The 19,462-nt window shown below is 40.7% G+C and overlaps 1 protein-coding gene, 1 non-coding gene and 1 pseudogene across 3 annotated transcripts in view; 1 reads left to right on the forward strand and 2 right to left on the reverse strand.

The window, feature by feature from the left end:
• The window catches only part of Amn1 (antagonist of mitotic exit network 1 homolog), a 47,254-nt gene extending 41,592 nt beyond the window's left edge, over positions 1-5,662 (reverse strand). The window contains exon 1 of one of the 2 annotated variants that reach the window (XM_047550491.1): positions 5,508-5,662. In XM_047550491.1, coding sequence (XP_047406447.1) covers positions 5,508-5,545 — 38 coding nt within the window. In that variant the 5' untranslated portion in view covers positions 5,546-5,662. The remainder of the gene's footprint in view (positions 1-5,507) is intronic. The other variant, XM_047550492.1, reaches the window with a different exon arrangement.
• LOC124983308 (poly(A) polymerase alpha-like) lies at positions 5,270-11,150 on the forward strand (annotated as a pseudogene).
• A 7,130-nt stretch (positions 11,151-18,280) lies between these two features.
• Trnav-uac (transfer RNA valine (anticodon UAC)) lies at positions 18,281-18,353 on the reverse strand. Its single transcript has one exon. It is a non-coding gene; the product is annotated as a tRNA-Val (tRNA).
• Positions 18,354-19,462: the final 1,109 nt, after the last annotated feature.

Genomic DNA, 19,462 nt, shown 5'->3' on the forward strand with positions numbered 1-19,462 from the left:
AAATAAATGATGTCAGTAGTGACGCCCTAGTATCTGACAGACCAAAAACATTAGCAATTCATGTGAATGAGCCACAATGCCTCAAAACAGACAGTGAAAGCAAAGCTTTACCTAATGGTGTAAAGCTAGCTGCTTAAGTACCTGGCTTCTGCCACAACTTGATGTGACCAGTGAGGATCACCAGGATGCTGGTTGTAGGGGTGGTCAAAATTACCAAGACTATGGGTAAAATGCAGCAGTGTTTGCTGAGGTAGTGAGAAAGGGACAGCTGGGTCCATATGCTTGCTTGCTGAGAGATGTCCAGGGGAGAATATGTCTGTATTCAGGCGAAAACCCTGGAGTGGGGGCTGGGGAAAGAAAAGTATCCTTATCACCCTTACCACACTCTGTGACCTAGCTTTCCCCACCACTGCATTTCCCACACTCCAGTTGGGTAAGAGTAGTCTCCTTTTGGCTGCTGCTTTAATTTATAACTTGTGCACACATTAAGTTTCTTGGTTTCTCATCCCTTAGCCGAAAAAGGCACCCAAATTCAACTGATGGGGTCTGGGTAATGTTCTCAGTGGGGAAGAAAAGCTAAAGTGTCTTTGTGAGTAGAGTCCTTTGGCTCTATCAGTGTGTTACCAAAAGCTTGTCCTTGACCTTAATGCCATCCCTATAGTCTGAATTATATTCTTTCTGTTCTTATGGTGGGTGTGTGCTCAAGGACAGAGAGTTCTGCCTAGGTTGGGGAAGAAAGGTAGTCCTATTTCCCGAGGCTGGGAGTAGGAGAAGGAGAAGAGAAAAAAACAAGTTCATTTTAAAATAAGCCTTAGTGGCAGAGCAGCATTCAAAGCATGAAGTGGTCCACTGTTATAAATGTACTGTTGTAGTTTTCATTGATGACTGTGTAACTGGTGTTCATATTAATACTTCCCTGGTCCATGAGTGTCAGAGTGGATTCTCCTGTTCCAGGACTGCCACCTGCACAGAAGTAATATAAGGACCATGGAGCTCACCCTCCAACTTAACTCCCAGTCTTCTGAGAAGTTCAGGAAAAAGGGAAATCACTACTTTAAAGACTTAACAGCTGCACTCAAAGAGGCCCTTTTCAAATACTAGATTACTACCTGTACTAGGGATCAAACCCAGAGGCACTCTTTGAGCCACATCCCCAGTCCTTTTATATTCTACCTTGAGACAGGGACTCACTAAGTTTCCCAGGTTGGCCTTGAACTTGTGATCCTCCTGCCTCAGGCTCCTGAGTCATAGGAATTACAGGTATGTACCACCATGCTGGGATATAATCTTTATTTTTTTAAGATAGCATTAACCTGCTTATAAGCTTCTTTTGTAATTGAATGTCTGTGCATGAGAGCTTGTGGTTATTTAGTATGGTATCTATATCATGGGGTAGATCAACTAGGACTCTGCACCTAACAAGGGAAGAACCCAATAGGTCTTGCTGATCAGTAGCCTCCACAACTGAAAATATTTACTGTACTATTTGAACCTTTACAGAAAAGGTATATTCAAGAAAGCAATTAACCTGGCCTTAGTGGAATCCTGCTTTAATATAAAAAAGTGACTGATTCAGGGACTGCTCTGACACTCCTATCACCTGAAGCAAAGTCACTAGCTCACTGGGGTCCTTGACTCAAAAGGAGTTTCCTCTGTATGTCTGGGTCTAGTTTATTGGTGGTTTGGCTCCACTGAAAGTAGAAGGTATTTATTAGATATCAATCAGTAGTTATCCAGTCTGAATAACAGCTTTGGAAGACAGACTGCAGTATGGGCTAGTTGGGGTAATGAGTAAATAGTGAACTGTTAATCTTGGCTTACACCAGGATAATGATCTCTGGGCCAAATCTGGCCCATTGCCTGCTTTCATAAACAAACTTTTCTTGGGACACAGTCATGTTCATTCATTTACACAATGTCTAAAGCTATTTTCACACTATAATGGCAAAACTGAGTAGCCTCCACAACTGAAAATATTTACTGTACTATTTGGACCTTTATAGATAAAGTTTGCCAATATCTGCCTTAGATTAGACAATATTCCCAAAGTCAACAGACTATATTTTTACTGATTCTTGGACTGTTACCAGTGATTTAATCACCTTGTCTGTCACTTGGAAGAAGACTGGCAGATTAAAGATAACCCTCTTTAGGACTGTGAATTATGGAAACAAATTGCAGCAGACAGGTATACATGATTGATGCAGCTACCAGATAACTCCCTTCCTCTCAAGAGCCATAATTAAGCTTATTGTCAGTAAGATTTTACACAGTGTCAACAGGATTTCACAAGATTTCTGCAGAGAGTTCAATCTGGTTTGAGGCCTTCACTTTGTTGTAAAGGCCAGGTTTCTCTTTCTTGTAAAATCTAGGTCTATAATCAAACTTGTTGCTATGCTAAAGATACTGTTTTCTTGGTAAAAACTTGTGAAACCTATGTCTAGTCTAAAATATGAGACAAAGAGTAACTGTTATATGCCCACCCACTGTCATGTAACCATCCCACTGAGTGTAAATCTAAGAGAATTTCCAGACCTGGGGCCTGGGGGCCACAGATTTTTAGGTATTAGCCCCTCTGGGCCACTGTAGCTTAAATAAACCTGCTTCCTGAAAATTTCTCGGGTGTCTAGCCTCATCTGTCCCGCATCATGATAATTCATACTTTAATGGAAGGACTGAATCATACCGCTAATTAAGTATACACCCCTGCTGCCAGGATCCATCCTCATATTGAACAAAGCATATATCCACCACCATGGCCTGGGAAGAAAGTAAAGATTACATGTATCTGGCATCAAAGATACCACTGCATGCCAGTCTTGTGCCTCCCTTCAAAAGTCAGCCTGTCTTGTAGTGAAACAGGTCAGTCTGCATGTGGTATTATTTCCTCTTGCTCCTGACAATCTAACTATATCAACTTTAATACCTGCACTCCCCACATACACCTTGAGGCTATCACTGATGCTTTTTCTGTTGGCATTTTTTCAAGTTGTTTCATTGTTCCAGTTTTATCAGTCAACTCCATCTACCCTGGCCATAACATAAAATGAATGATGTTTTTGGTTTTCCAGACCATTTGCAGTCTGACAAATGGTATGCCTTTTATTACAACAGTCACGGTATCCAAAGGATATTTCACACTTTTATTGTCCCAGGGTTGCTGGCTCCTACAAGAAGTAAAATGGACTTTGAAGTAAATCAGTTAAACATTCTTCACAGAACTAGTAAAAACAATCCTAAAAATTCATGTGGAAGAAGAAAAGACACTGAATAGTCAAAGCAATCCTGAGCAAAAGGAGCAATGCTGGAGGCATCACAATGCCTGAATTAAAATTATACTACAGAGCCAGAGTAACAAAAACAGCATGGTACTGGCATAAAGTTAAGGAATTGTGGATACCAGGAAACAAAACACTTGATTCTAATTGCTGGGATTCAGAGGATCATTTGTCTAGAACCCTCAGGGATGCTATAGGAAATAGGAATTAAGTTGAGTCTTAGAAGAAAGGTCAGGATTAGGTAACATATCCCTGGTTACACAGTTTTCTATAGTAGACAGGAAATAACAACTAACATAAATAAACATTTAACTATGTGCCAAGCACTGTTCTATGGGCTTTACCAATATTGGCTTTTAATCTTCATATCAATTTAAAAGGATATAATAATAATAATAATAATAATAAGTGTTATCCATTTACAGATGAGAAAACTGAAATCCAGACAGTTTATATCATTTGTTCATGACTATAAAACGAGTAAATGATGTCTGAATAAAACTGAGGTAGTCTGTCTTCAAAGCTTGCACTTTTTGTGTTTGTGGATTGAACCCAGGGGAGCTCTACTACTGAGCTACACACCTACTCCTTTTGACAACTTTTTTCATGGCTTCCCTGGGCTGGCCTTGCACTTGGAATCCTGCCTTTGCCTAGAGGCCCCTGGGATTACAGGAAAAGCCTGTTCTCTTTTCTTTCCTTTTTTTTTTTTTTTTTTTTTTTTTTTTGCATTACTGGGGTTTAAACTCAGGAGCACTTTGCCACCAAGCTACAAGCCTACCCCTTGTTTCTTTATTTTTTTATTCTGAGATCCTGCCTTAGCCTCCCAGGGTCCCTGGGTTTACAGGCCTGCACCTCCAGCCTGGTTCTAAGTTTGCACTCTACCATTACCCTAAATTGCCTTTACTGATGGAAATTAAATCTCAATTTTATTAGAGATAAAATTTATACCAAGAACTAAAGCAAGGTCTTTTTCTCAGGACTCTCTACAGGTGTAAGGCTACACAAGGGAAAACCATCTAATTTCTCTTTTCTGAAACGTGACACAATTGAGGGTTGAGTTTCTGGAATATAATGTAAAATGTCAAATTTTATTGTTTTTACACCACCAGTGAAACTCCACATCATTTACAACTACAAGGATGGGATCCTGCTGGGCATGGTGGCACTCACCTCTAATTCCAGCAACTGGGGAGGCTGAAACAGGAGGACTGGAAGTTTGGGACCAGCCTCAGCAACTTAGCAAGACCCTAAGCAACTTAGGGATACCCTATCTCAAAATAAAAAATAAAATGGGCTGGGGATGTGGCTCAGTGGTTGAACGCCCCTAGGTTAAGTCTCCAGTATCCCCCTCAAAAAATCTTAATTAGAATAAATTATACCCCATGTGTGTATAGTGTCAAAATACACTCTGTCATATACATCTAAAAAGAACAAATTTTAAAAAACACCCACTGTTTTAGAAGGTCTTCAGTACATTAAAGAGACTGTTCTTAGCATTAAGAATTTTTACACGGCAATATAAATAGAGTGAAAGCTCCTGGAGACACAATTGCCATGGTAACCGCAACTTCCAGCACAATTTCCGGTGTAAAGTAATAACAACAATGACTAACAATGGCATCCTCCCGAAGGCTTTACAGGTGCTACATTTATTCAATAAGACTTCATGAGATAGGTACTGGCATTATACTAATTTTGTACATAAGAAACTCGGGCAGGAGAAGGCTCAGTTACTATCCATGGTCACACGGCTGGTGAGGGACAGGGCGGGGAGCTGAACCCAGAAATCCCTGTCGAGGGTCCCTCTTTTTATCGCTTTCTACATACTGCCTCAAGGAGTCAACGCCAATCTCGTCTCGGTAACCGGGTGGGACTGTGCCGAAGGCTCATCAGTGTTTTGTTCTATCAAGGGTTTAGCTCTGGTCGGAGGCAGGCCTCTGCCAGGGACCACGATGGCGCTAAGCGGTCCAGGCTGACCGAGGGGCTGGGACCCTCATCCGGGAGCGTCAGGCAGAGGACCCGGGAGGGAGGACAAGCCGGCTCAGCAGGCTACTCTGCTCAACTGTCCTCAGCGAGGCGACAAACCAGCCATCCGGGAACAGAAAAAACCGGGGCCTCCTCTGAGGACCGGACCCGGAAAGGGGCGGGGAGGGAGAGCGGCGCAGGGCCCGGCCGGATGAAGGAGGTGCCCGCGCTGCGCGAAGGGGAGGCGGGACGGGGTGGACTCACAGATCCAGGAGCTGACTGACCGGCCCCAGGCGAGGCATCGCGGCGGCCCTCAGAAGCCTCTTAGCGGCCTCAGGACCTCCAGAACCCAGCCGGGGCCGTCCGACAACTCTCCCGCCCCGCGGCGCGTAGGTCCTGGTGACGTCACACGGTGCTGGGCGTGGCCACGCTCGGGGCTTCAGAAGCAAAGAGGAGAGCGCCCTGGGGCGGGGCTAGTGAGCGCTGCGCGGGCGGGGCCGGGCGTGATAGCTGGTAGAGAATAGCTAAGCTCCACAGCGCTACTGTGGGTGAAGTCCCTCCACCCCGCGGGCCGCGTTCCCGCAACGCTCTGAGCCGTTGGTCTTGGGTTCCAGCCTTGCGCGCCTCCGGACTTTCAGCCTTGGCCGCGACGCCTTGAGTCAAGAACTCTCTCTGGCAAAGCGAATCCTGAGGTTGCTGCTCTCACTAAAGGGATGCGTTGGATGCTGGGCAATGCCCTTGGTGATGCACTGGGGTGGGGGGGACACACCGCCCCCACCCCGGTCTTGGATGCAGACTCCACTGCCTTCAACATTTTAGAAGATCCGAAAGTGACTTTACTGAGTAAGTCATGCGAAACACGCACTGAGCTATGTGCCTTCCGTGCTTTTATTTCAACAAACCATTCTCATAGTTCCTGTGAGATCGGAATTATTTAGCCTTGTTCTGCAGAGGAGGACACTCCATCAACAAACCCAATAAAAATTTCATCGTGGAGGAGGAGATGACTTTAAATCAGAAAGTATTCAAAAGAAGGGGCATCTTTCTTTAGGTGGAATTCTTTCTGCCTTTCCTTTGTAGAGCACTTGGTAGTTTTTATTGCTTTTTCATTCTTCTTTGTAGATTAATTTGTTGATGTAATGATTTGGATTTGTGGCATCCCCCAAAAGCTCACATGTGAGACAATGCAAGAAAGTTTGGAGGAGAAATGATTGGGCAAAAGCCCTAACCTAATCAGTGAATTAGTCCCTGATGGGATTAATTGAGTGGTAACTGAAGGCAGGTAGGGTGTGGCTGGAGGAAATGATTCATTGAGGGCATGGCTTTGGAGTATGTATTTGTCTGGGAAGTGGAGACTTTCTGTTTCCTGATCACCACGTGAGCTGCTTCCCTCTACCACACTCTTCCACCATGATGTTCTGCCTCATCTGGATCCCTGGGGAATGGAGCCAGCCTTCTATGGACTCTGAAAGTGTGAGCCATCGAATGAACTTTTCCTCTACAATTGTTCTGGTTGTGTCTTTAAGTCAGCAATGAAAAAGCGAACTGAAAGTTGATTACATGTCAAACTCCCCTTTGAAAGCTACTTCAAAGTTGAGATCTTGTGTTGACTTTTCAGGATGCTGCTTATCTACTCAACTTGGATTCATTAAGCACTGCATGATGGCCAGGGATTGCGATGGGCACTGAGGATTCAGTGGTGCACACTTGCTCCAGACAAGTAAAAGGACACAATAATGTTAGGATAGGGTTAGTTCTATGGGAGAACCAGTGGTGTAGGTATAGGTATAGGTGAGAAAGAAGGATGGTCAGTTTTTAAAGCTTTTGCTATAAAGGACCAAATGGTAATATTTTAGGTTTGATGGCCCAATGCTTGGTCACCACTCCTCAACTTATAACTCAAAAGCATCCATACACAGCCCTAATGGACAGGACTGTGTTTCAAAAACTTTAATAGACACTGAAATTTGAATTTCATGTACAGTAATACCCCTTTTCTATGGGGGATATGTTTCAAGACTTGTACTGGGTGTGGATTAGTCAGTGAATAGTACCAAACCATATATGTACTATTCCCCCCCCCATACATACATATATTTGGCAAAGTTTAATGATAATTAGGCACAATAAGACTAACAACCAGATGGCAGTGGTGGCCCACTCCTGTAATCTCTGACTCAGGAGGCTGAGGCAGAAGCATCACCAATTCAAGGCCAGCCTGGGCAACTTAATGAGACCCTGCCTCAAAATTAAAAAAAACAAAAAAATTGTAATGAAAACTATCACATACTCGAAAGTTATGTGAATGTGATCTCTCATACAGAATATTCTACAGTACTTACCCCATTTCTTGTGATGATGAGGTGATACAGAGCTTAGGTGATGAAGTGAGGTGAGTCAAGGAGGTGTTGACAGACCATTGCTGGTTGACAACTTATTCCAGAACTTTGTGTATGTGTGTGGTGGGGCGGGGACCTCAGAGACAAATATGAACACAGGGAAACATATTTTACTAGTAGTTCGAGAAACTCAGATTTGGAGTAGTAGTGACTCATTAAAATAAAAAGAGGACTTTAATAGCTGAGTTATGTCCGCTAACAATTTAAAGCAGATAAGAGGGCGTCGGGTTAGGGCAAGGGGAAGGAGGAAAAGCGCTTATAGTGTTGGGAGAGGTGCGGGAGATGGGGTTGGACCCAGGGCTGAGGCTGGCCCCTCCCACCTCGGGGGGATCACGCCCAGGACCGCAGCGACAGTGGGAGACGTCTCCGTTTCCAGTTACAACGCAGGGATCACCACAAATACAGCCGCTACCGAAGCATTACGGCATTACCTCTCTTATCAGCTTAGCGGCTCCCAAGGAGACTGCATACTTACATAGAAACTAATTGAGACTCTGAAGCCCTTGGGGTTTTTGAAGAGGAAGAGGAGCTGCAGCGCAGGAGTTTAATTTGAGGAAAATTAACTTGGTCAAAGTGGATACGAGAAATCAGTGAAAGCAAGAATCTTCCACAATCTGAAATTGGAAATGTTGGAGGAAAAATTTTACATTTGGATCTTACAGATTAGGAGTACATAAAAGGTGCCGATATTGATACGTTGTGTGTTGCACCAAGACATGTTGATCGAAGTGACTTTTTCACCTCATTTTATGATAAACTGAAATTACAAGAAGTTAAAGTTTTAAGAGCTGTTGAACCATTTGTACCAGTTATCAAATTCTGTTTGATGGGATGGAGATTGATATTTTCATTTGTCTTTTTTTTTTTTTTTTCTTTTTTCTTTGCTGTGCTGGGGATTGAACCCAGGGCCTTATGCTTGCAAGGCAAGCACTCTACCCACTGAGCCATATCCCCAGTCAGAGATTGATATTTTGTTTGCAAGATGAGCACTGCAGACTATTCCAGACGCTTTGGACCTATGGGATGACAGTCTACTTAAAAATTTAGATATCAGATGCATAAGAAGTCTTAATGGTTGCGGAGGAATGGGTGAAATTTTACACCTCGTACCAAACATTGGCAAATTCAGGTTAACTCTGAGAGCTAACAAACTGTGGGCCAAACGCCACAACATCTATTCCAACATATTGGGTTTCTCCTGTAGTGTTTCCTGGGCTATGCTAGTAGCAGAAAGAACTTGCCAGCTTTATCCAAATGCAATAGCATCAACACTTGTACACAAAATTTTCTTGGTATTCTCTAAATGGTATGTGTTCAGATTATATTAAAATAAAATTGATTATAGACACCGACATTTAGTCTTATTTCTGTGACATTTCTGCAGCTGGTTTCAAATTCAAATTTTAGTTTGTGAAATAGTGATTTAGGTAGCCTGTGTGATCACAATGAATGTTATGGCAAACTTGAACTCCATTTCTTTTCCTTAGCTTTGCGACGATAGTAAGTCAGATTCTACTTGTACTTGCATAATCCTACCCTTCAAATAAACTGAATTTTAGCTACAGCTGTTGCTAAAATCCAGTTTATTAATAGGTTGACATAATTGTTACTTTTGGATAAAACGTCTCCATACCACTTCTTTCACTTTTTGAATATTTTAAAATTCATACGCCATTAATTTTTGTGATTTTTTTTTTAAAGTTCCCTCCTTTTAAGATGTCCACATTTGTCAGCCATGGTTTCATTTAAGAAAAGAAAGATTATTGCCTTTTCAGAATAATAGCTTTGGCCCCAAAGGTGAGAGTTGTGAGTTTTAATCAGATATTCCTCAGAGAACTAAATCTTCCCAATTTCTGCCAACTCGTAACCATCCTATATCTGCAAGAGACATAATTGTTTTCCAGTAATTTTATAAAAATCAAAGTTTTGGAGATGATTTATAATTTAGAACCATGCCACACTTTCTAATACACATTCTGCTATTCTAGGATTTGATAACAATTTTAATTACGTATAATAAGGTGTGATAAGATTAAAGAATGTCAGTGTCTTTTAAGGCTACACATATATAAATGTTTTCTAGAAGCTAACCTTGATATTAAGGAAGGGGGCAAATGTTTTCCATTTTTCAATTTCTTTAATAAGGACTGATATGCTAATTTTACTAAAGATTGTGTCTTGGAAACACTGTGTTCACATCACAGACTTTTACTACACTTATTCATGTTATAACTTTTAAGTCATGGGATGGAGAAAATTTGCCTTAATTTTTATAATTATTCATACCCCATTGTATATAACCAGAAGTAACTTTTTCTCATTTTTCTTTGGATGGAACTAGTATGAAGACAGGATTTTTGTCTTTCAGGAGGGTTTATCCTGTTCAATGTTTAGGTGAAAGCATGGAATATCTTGGTGGTGCTTTTTTATTTACATGGTGCTTTGTTAGTTCTTTTAAGAGAGAAGATATTTAACTTCAATTTGAAAAAGCTATCAAATGGTTTAATTTTATAGTTACAGAACTATTTCAAGTAGCCTTACCATCAACAGAAAGGAATGAAAAGTTATCTATACCAAAATGAATGAAGAAGGAGCACATTCACAAATGCTGTATGTTTAACAAAATATGTTTGAATAATATCTAATAGCCTTATCAAGTGCTACAGGGAATAGCCAAATCCAGTGCTATTCAAACAGCCTGAAGAATGCAATCTTAATTTGCCTGAATGGGACCCAAGGGTATTATATTGTTTTCCCCTACAAATTCACACTGTGCAAAAACAAGAAAAAGTCATCTGCATAAACTTCAGGGAGAACTCCTAGCATTTTAAATATGAGTGGTCATGTTCATTTTGCACTTTCTTCTAGAGAACCTCGTCTATAATTGTCCTCTGATAGGAGAAGCATAGTTATGTACCCTGTAAACTATATACATAGTTTTTAATACAAATTTCACTAACATTTTAATTTATTCTGTATAGATATACCTTGTACGCAAAATTGTGTGGGCATTTGTGCTTAAAGAAATAGTAAAAGGATACTAAAAATCCCTGTATTTTTTTTATTTGATCTAAATATTTTGTTAAAATGGGGTTATTGTAGGAAAACTGTTGCTTACTGTTTACATGTGGTAGATAACTTCTAAGCAATATAATTCTAATTACAATAATGTAATTGTAAAATATGTTTTTGATATTTCAGATTATAAAAACAGGTTGGGCTGAAGAAAGCTTCCATTTTGTTTGGGAAGTTATGACATTACTGCTTACACATTGTAAATGTTAATAATGTAAACTTTATTGATAAGAAATTTAGGTTTGAATATGACTCTAGGTTTATGAAATTCTATTTTTCTGAATTAATTTGCTATCTTACTATTATACCAAAAATTTGTGTCGGGGTTTCCAGGACCCCCAGCCTTGGGCATGGTCAAGATGGCGCCTGACGCTGAGCCAAAAGCGGCCAGCTATACAGTAAACAACCAGCGAATTCCAATGATTGGCTAGTTAACGATGTGACTAGAGCATGCCCGCCTCGTGTACCTATCCTATGCTTGCAGCTGTCCTCGTTTACCTCGTGTACTCTCCCCTGATTGGTTGAAGTGTATATAAGCCTGGTGGGTGGGAGAGTGGAGAGGCAGAAGCGGAAGAAGCGGCGGAGGCGGAGGCGGAGGCGGAGGCGGAGGCGGAGGCGGAGGCGGAGGCGGAGGCGGAGGCGGAGGCGGAGGCGGAGGCGGAGGCGGAGGCGGAGGCGGAGGCGGAGGCGGAGGCTGAGCTGGAAGCTGAGAGTGAGCGGAAGCTGGGAGAAGCTGAGAGAAGCTGGGAGTGCGCGGAAGCTAGGAGTAAGGGAAGTGTAGGAGAGGGACTGTACATAATAAACTTCCAAAGCTTCAGACGTTTGTCGTGTCTCTCTCTGCGGGCAGATAAATTTGTTTTTAATAAGTTCTGTTGAATTGCTTAAAGTTATGTATTTTCAAGTTTTCCAAACCTCAAGAAATTTAATTTTAGAGGATGGGAATTTATAGTTTCCTTTGTAGAAATATGCCACTTACCATTATGTAGATTAGCAGTTATTAAATCATCCCAGTATCTTTTAAAATGATATCAACAAGGACATTGTAGTTCTACTGTGTTAACTAGCTTTAAAATCCTTCTAACTTAAGGGTAAATTACAAACTTAAGTTTCCATCTTATTAAAAATTAGTTTTATACCGACATTTCATGAAAAGTGTAATTGCGTGCACATCCCCATTTCTGTTGTTGAATAAAGAAACACCATATATATATATATATATATACAACAAATCGGATAAGAACAATATTTTCCTGTCTTTTGGTAGGGAAAACAGGATGTTCCTGTTTTTGTAGCTTATCTCTGGAGGCAAAGCTTTTAGGATTTCCTGTTAGTCAAGGCCTTTAGCAGGTTCCTATTATTCATGCTTTATCTTGGAATGCAAGATTATTGGAAATGGAAGTCTTTCTGGATGTCATTTTTTTTTTCTCCTCTCTTTGCTTGCTGAGCCTGCTTTACTATAGTTTTCCTCTAGCTCAGAACCTCTTCCATTTTCTACTATTCACATCACATCAGGAAGCCTTTATTAGAACTTGTTGCTCTGGGTAAGTTATGTAAGAACAATGAGATTACTTTTCTTACATCATGGTATTAACTCATAGAATAATATATATGGACGCCTAAAATGTATAATAAATGCAAGCATATAAATGATGAACTATGTCTTCTATGTATGTACTTATGATTCACATAAACAGAATGGTGATAAGCCAGATGAATATCCTAACATGCACAGGCTATTTCCAAATAAGAGAGCCCTTAACTCATCCCTGTGAGAAAATACACATGATCTTTTTACTTAGTTTCTTTTAATATCTCATGTGATGTCATACTCCAAATTGAAAACAATAATGCCCATGCTTGTGGATTCTTAATATTGTTAAAATTTTCCATTGGCTTGAAATGCTTGATTCAATTTATTTCTAGGATATAGACTTGAGTCTTAAATTTTCAGGAGTTTGAGGCATACAATGTATGACTCAGGATCCAAGCAGGAAACAGATGGACAAATGCAAACAGGATAAGCAGAAAGATATTAATAAAGTACCTGTTTACAAAGGTATAAGCAGGGTCTAGCACTGTAGCTCAGTGATAAAGCATTTGCCTAGCATGTGGGATGCCCTGGGTTTGAATCCCAGCACTGGGGAGGGGGGAAAGAGTTGGAAGAGTAAGAGTGAATTAGTACCCGAAGGCCAGCAAGAACAGGAAACCCTTACCTTTTCTTGTCCTGAGAGGGCAAAGAGAGGGAACAGTTACCAAAACGTGAGAGAGCAGCCATAGGTGTAGCCACTTAAAGGGAATTGTGGCCTTTGGGTTGGTGAAGGAACCTGGTCAGCCTGTGCCAACCCAACAGAGAACAGCTGGAAGAATACTCTAACCCCATTCTCTATCCCCGTTTCTATCTCTTGGAGATGCTTCTCATTACTTCAACCCAGCCAGAAGTTAAGATTGAAGGATCCCAGTTTGTTCAATCCCTAGAGGTCAGCTTCTCAGTGCCCAGCATAGAGTTGAGGCAGGAAGTGGAAAATATTCAACTCATAACGGATCTCTGACTTTTTTTTTACTTTAGTGCTGGGGATTGGACCCTGGCCCTTGCACATGCTAAGCATATGCTCTACCACTGAGCTATACCTCTAGGCCCCAAATCACTGATTTTTTAAAAGTAATTAAATATCAGAAACATTTTGAAAATTAGAAAGAATGACAGTATGAGCCAAAATAAAAATTATTTTAAATTTTTAAAAGTGGAAGAGGTGACAATTTTTGTCCATCAGGATGCTGAGAGCTTAAGCCATCATCTTTTCTAGTTAGCTTCACTTGTTAGTTCTATTTTTTTTTCTTTGGAGGTGCTGGGGATTGAACCCAAGGCCTTGTGCATGCGAGGCAAGCACTCTACCAACTGAGCTATATCCCAAGCCCCATATTTTTTATAAGTTATATAATCTCCACTCATAATTATTAGTAATTTGCAATGGAATCCAATGCCCAATATTTCTATCACATAGTTAGACTCAAACCCCATTAATTACATTCATTCAAACAAATATTTAATGCCTACTATGTGCCAGACAGGATCTATGAAGAAACAAATATGTCCTCTAGAAACTTACATTCTAGTATGAGAGCTAGAGGAGCACACAAACAAAACAGTAAGTGGACACAGGACTTTCAAGAATGAGGAAATTGCCAGGCATGGTGGCACATGCCTGTAATCCCAGCTGATGAGGAGGATCACAAGTTCAAAGACAGCCTTAGCAACTTACGAAGCCCTACCCAACTTAGTGAGATTCTGTCTCAAAATAAAAAATAAAATGGGCTGGGGATGTGATTCAGTAGTTAAGTATCTCTGAGTTCAGTTATTGGTACAAAAAAAAAAAAAAAAAAGAATGAGGCGATTGATACTATTTGGGCTGCAATGTGAAAATGGAGCAGACTGTGAGAGATGAATCATAGCTGTTGAGCAGGGCTGAGTCTAGTGGTAGCATCCTCACTAGCAATGCTTCTCTCTAGCCCCTCCTAGAATCTTTTTTTTTTTTTTTTTCGTACTGGGAATTGAACCCAGAGGTACTTTACCACTGAGTCACATTCGCAGCCCTTTGCATTTTTTAAATTTTGAAACAGGGTCTTGCTAAGTTGCTTAGGGCCTCACTAAATTGCTGAGACTGGCTTTGAACTTGCAATCCTCCTGCCTTAGCCTCCAGAGTCTCTGGGATCCCTCTGAGAATCTTTAGTCTGCTCATGAGGTGGAAGGTACCCTCCAGGAATAGAGAAGGATGGTGATGGCGGTGATAAGCAGCATGTGCATCTGTAAGACCTTGGTGCCCAGACTCTGGTGACTTCAATCCTGCATTGCTGTCATAGCAGTGATGGCACTTGGAACACTGTAATCTCAGCTACTGGGGAGACTGAGGCAGGATGGCAAACTCAAAGCCAGTCTGGATAATTTAGTCACGCGGTATCTCAAAATAAACAGGTCTGTGGGTGGGGATGAGAGAGAGAGAGAAAGGGGGGCGGGGAAGAGGGAGGAAGAAGGGGAGAGGGAGGGGGAAAGGAGTGGGAGAGGGAAAGGGAGAGAGGAAGAGGAAAGGAAAAAACATGATTGGGTGTTGAGGATGTAGCTCAGTGGTAGAGCACGTGCCTAGCATGTGTGAGGTTCTAGGTTCAACCCCCAGTAATCAGAGTGTTGGCGGGGAAAGGCAGGTTCTGAAACAGAATCCCTCTGAAATTAAGGACACTTCCTCTGAAAGGAAAGTGAGATGCAGATGAACTCAGAAACCAAGCAAGGAGATTCACGCGTAGAAAGTTTTGTCAGAGTCTCAGAAAAGGTGAGAGAGGACAGGGAAAATCTTACTCTGGGGTATTTTATAGGACTGCTTGCTTAAGCTTGCACGAGCTGTGTGAGCCTTGCGGTGGGCTACTAGGAGAACAAGGAGATATTTCAGTGAGGTTGGTTAACAGATGGTGAGGGGGACGGAGAGCTGTCTGCTAACTTTTGGTTCTTCTGCAAGCACCTATTGAAAGCTCTCAGACACCACTCTGGAGCAGGGAACTCACGCAAGAGATTTTATTAAGCGGACAGGCAGAGTGCCTGCCTGCAGGATGAGAGAAAGAGAGAGAGAGCAAGTGTGAGGAGGAGAGAGAGAGAGAGAGAAAGAATGGAGGTGGAGTCATTCTAAGTAGTGCAATTTCGTGAGCTAACAATCTGGCTTGTAAAATGGTATTGGGAGCGGAGAATAACGGAGGCAGCAAAATGGTAGATCTGATGATAATACCTATCTAGGACAGGAAAGCGAAACTTATTTTATAAAATGGAGGTAAGGATTTAAAATGGCTGTGCAAATGTTAAGCTTTGGACCTAATACTCTCAATCTGAGAATTAAAATTTGTAATTATTTTAACTAATAAATTTCTTCATGCTGCGAATAGAAGCTACCTGCCCTGCCCAAGTTGGGCACACGTTCTCTAACGCTGCCTAACTGAAGCGACATGTGTGTTTCCTGCATTTTGTCCCACTCTGCCCTCTCTTCCCGAAGCTTTCCTCACCATCCTTGAGTTTTCTGAAGATGGTGATTTGTTTTATTTTGTTTTTTGAAGATGGTGATTTGAAACAACAACAAAAAAAATTTCCTTTGTCTTCTTTCAAAGCTTACTTTGAATAAAACCTGTTTTTCTGAGTGTTTGTGGTAGAGACTAGCTTCCTGCCTTGGTGCATAAGGGTTCTAGCAGAGAGGTTGAGAAGGAGCAGTTGGAGGGGAAGGAGGGAAACAGAATGTGGTTTCAGGAAGGTTTGGACAAGAAAGTCTTTGAAAAACAAAGGATGGTCAAATGCTACTAGGGGATTAACTATGATTTGGGCAGAGAACTAATCATTAGCACTGGCAAGATGAAAATGATTGGCAACTATGATAGGAAATGGTTTGTAAAAGAAGCAGGTAAACATCTGATTGAATGAGAAGACCAGAGTCGTCTTTATACTGTATACTGGTAAGTTGGTAAGTTGAACATGCAGTAGCCACTGTTTACCTTATTCACTTTTTTTTTTTTCAGTTTCCCTCAAATAAGATAGGAAGCATGTTATTGACCATCCACTAGTCTTTATGAATAGAAGGATGCACACATTGATGTTAAAAACATGCACCCTTCATTGGGTGCTTAGGTAGCTGGTATACCACCAATATTGAATCCTGCATAGTTCCTCTTTCACAATGAATGCTATTGGTTGTATACAATGTCAAACAAGTCACCTGACAATGTAATTTTACCAGCAGCTTGTTTTGCTTTCTGAACATCTTTCTGATAATTTCACCATTATTTTCTTTACAAAACTATTGATAGAGCTGGGCACAGTGGCTCGGGCCTGTAATCCCAGTGGCTCAGGAGGTTGAGGTTGGAGGATCACAAGTTCAAAGCCAGCCTCAGCAACTTAGCAAGGCCCTAAGTAACTCAGTGAGACCCTGTCTCTAGTAAAATATAAAAAGGGATGGGGATGTGGCTCAGTGGTTAAGAGCCCCTGGGTTCAATCCCTAGTACCAAAAACAAACAAACAAACAAACAAAAAACCAAACTTTTGATAACAAAGAAGAACTACCTATTTTTGTAAATAAGGTATTTGTTTGGGTCTCTATTGACTTTAATTTTATGCTAAAATGTTTTGTTCTAGTAATGAAAATCTTAATCAGTTTACCAGAGGTCAAAGATTTTTATTAGAAATCAAAATGAAAGAAATCAGGAGTGGGAGGTTGGGGAAGGGTATAATCCCAGCAACTTTGGGAGGCTGAGGTAGGAGCAACCCCAGTAGAAGACGAGAAGGCCAGCCTGGGCCACAAAAAGAAATGAAAGTCTTACTAACTTAATGCCCAAACTTGACAAGTTTCTTAGAAGGTAGCACAATGTGAAAAAAAAAAAGAATAGTGGGTTTGCTCATTTTTGGTTACCTACTTTCACACTTCTTTTTATATTTTTCTTTTTACTTGTTTGTACAAAACTATCATTTGCCTATTTATATATATAAAAATAGAGTTCCCAATGTGTGGAAGCTAGAAAGAAAAAATGAAAAAAAGAGGGGAATCTTATGAAATTAGTAGGAAAACCAGTAGAATACAAGAAGGGGACCGAGAGGAGGGAGAAGGGGAGGGAAAGGGGAATACTGGGGAATGAAATGGACCAAATTATGTCATGTGCATGTATGGATATGTAACAATGAAGTCCACTATTATTGTATGATTATAATGTACCACCATAAAATAAAAATGATGGTCTTGTTTGTTTTTTATATTTATGACATTCTGAATCTGAATAATCACATTACTATTTTCATCTTTATATTTTGCTTTAGTGAAACATTTTAAAAGTCCTTCCTAGCATTTTTTGAAAAACTCTGTAGATAGAAAGTTATATGATGTGAAACACATGAAAACATAAGTAGGCATTGTGAATGTAGTTCAAACCAAGAAGAGCTGCACTTGGTAACTGAAAGTTAGTGGAGACACAGTGCCAAAAAGAGTTTTTCTTTCTCTCTCTGTCTTTCTTCCTTTCTTTCTTTTTTTTTTTTTTTTTTTCTTTTTTTTCTTTTTCAGTATTGGGGACTGAAATCAGGGCCTGACAAATGCTGTGCAAGTGCTCTACCACTGAGCTATGTTCCCAGCCCCAGCAGTTTTCCAAGCACCTGAGGTATCTTCAAAAGTGAGATTACCTCTAAGAATATAGCAGGATTTAATATTGGAACATGGACGTGTAGAGTTAGCACTTTTCATTTTTGAGGTGAAATCACACAAAAGTAATAAGCAGAATGAGAAAAAGAAGCTATGAGACAAATTCTTAAATTAAAGAATAAATGGAAACCAGATGTGGTGGCAATCCCAGAGACTTGGGAGGCTGAGGCAGGAGGATCAAAGTTGGAGGCTGGCAATTTAGCAAGACACTGTCTCAACATAAAAAACACAGAGGACTAGAGATGTAGCTCAGTGGTAATCAGCTGGGTTCAACCTTCAATTAAAAAAAAAAAAAAGAGTAAGTAGAGGGGATGAAAATGTGATTTTTTTTTTTTTTTTTTTTTTTTTTTTTTTTTGGTGGTGCTGGGGATTGAACCCAGGGCCTTGTGCTTGTAAGGCAAGCACTCTACCAACTGAGCTATATCCCCAGCCCTGAAAATGTGATTTTTAGAAAGTATTTTATTTAGTGATTGGAGTTGGATTTGGGTCAAGGTTAGTGTTATGCAGCATTTTTTTTTTTTTTTTTTTTCTAGTAATGAGCATTGAACCCGGGGACACTCTACCACTGAGCTACATCCCCAACCCTTTTTACTTTTTATTTTGAGACAAGGTCTTGCTAAGTTGCTGAGGCAGGCCTTGAATTTGTGATCCTCCTACCTCAGCCTCTTAAATGGCTGGAGTTCCAGGCATGTGCCACCATACCCAGCAAAATATACATCTTGAAGGTTAAAAACTTAAGTTTTGCCATAGAACCTAAATTTCTTGTTTCAAAGGCAAGAATGAGATTCTTGGTCTGGTTTCAGGACTTTCCCTGAACCATATGGTTCTAAGAAGCAGAGAAAGTACAGTAACATGTATGGCACAGACAAGTTGTATGAGAGAAGTTTGCATCCATGATGGTAGAGAAGAAGAGAGATATCACATTGGGAACTTCCCTATACCAGCCCATCTCCACTACATGGAAAAGTAGAGTCCAAACTCACTCACTAAATGCTAGGTCATAAGCAAAATTCCCACTGGCTTGTACAGCAGTAGAGAGCCAGCAGTGTTGGCCTGAGGAAGTAGTCCTACACTAACACACTTGTAGAAACTAAACCTCAGAATGGCAAGCACATGGACAAGCTGTGAGTCAAAACCTTATGGAGGGTTGGAGTATTCCTGGTTAATGACAGGAATCAAAACAAACTTTGGGTCTGAGGTTGTGGCTCAGTGGTAGAGCACTTGCCTAGCACACGTGAGGCCCTGGCTTCGATCCTCAACACCACATAAAAATAAATAAAATAAAGGAATTGTGTCCATCTACAACTAAAAAAAAAAAATTAATACAAAAGCTTGTTTGGAGGACAACTAAGTTTCGTCCACAGAATTCCACAGATTACCATCAAACAACAACACACAAACAAGATTACTGAACATATAAGAAGGAAATCATCATAATCATCGTGAGTGAGGGTCAGCAGAACAAACAACAGATTTAGACTTCTCAAAGTTTTTAAGTATAGACACACACTGCGTGAGGATTTTTTTTTTTTTTTTT

This window comes from Sciurus carolinensis, chromosome 4, assembly GCF_902686445.1.
Source record: "Sciurus carolinensis chromosome 4, mSciCar1.2, whole genome shotgun sequence".
In the NCBI taxonomy this organism is placed as follows: domain Eukaryota; kingdom Metazoa; phylum Chordata; class Mammalia; order Rodentia; family Sciuridae; genus Sciurus; species Sciurus carolinensis.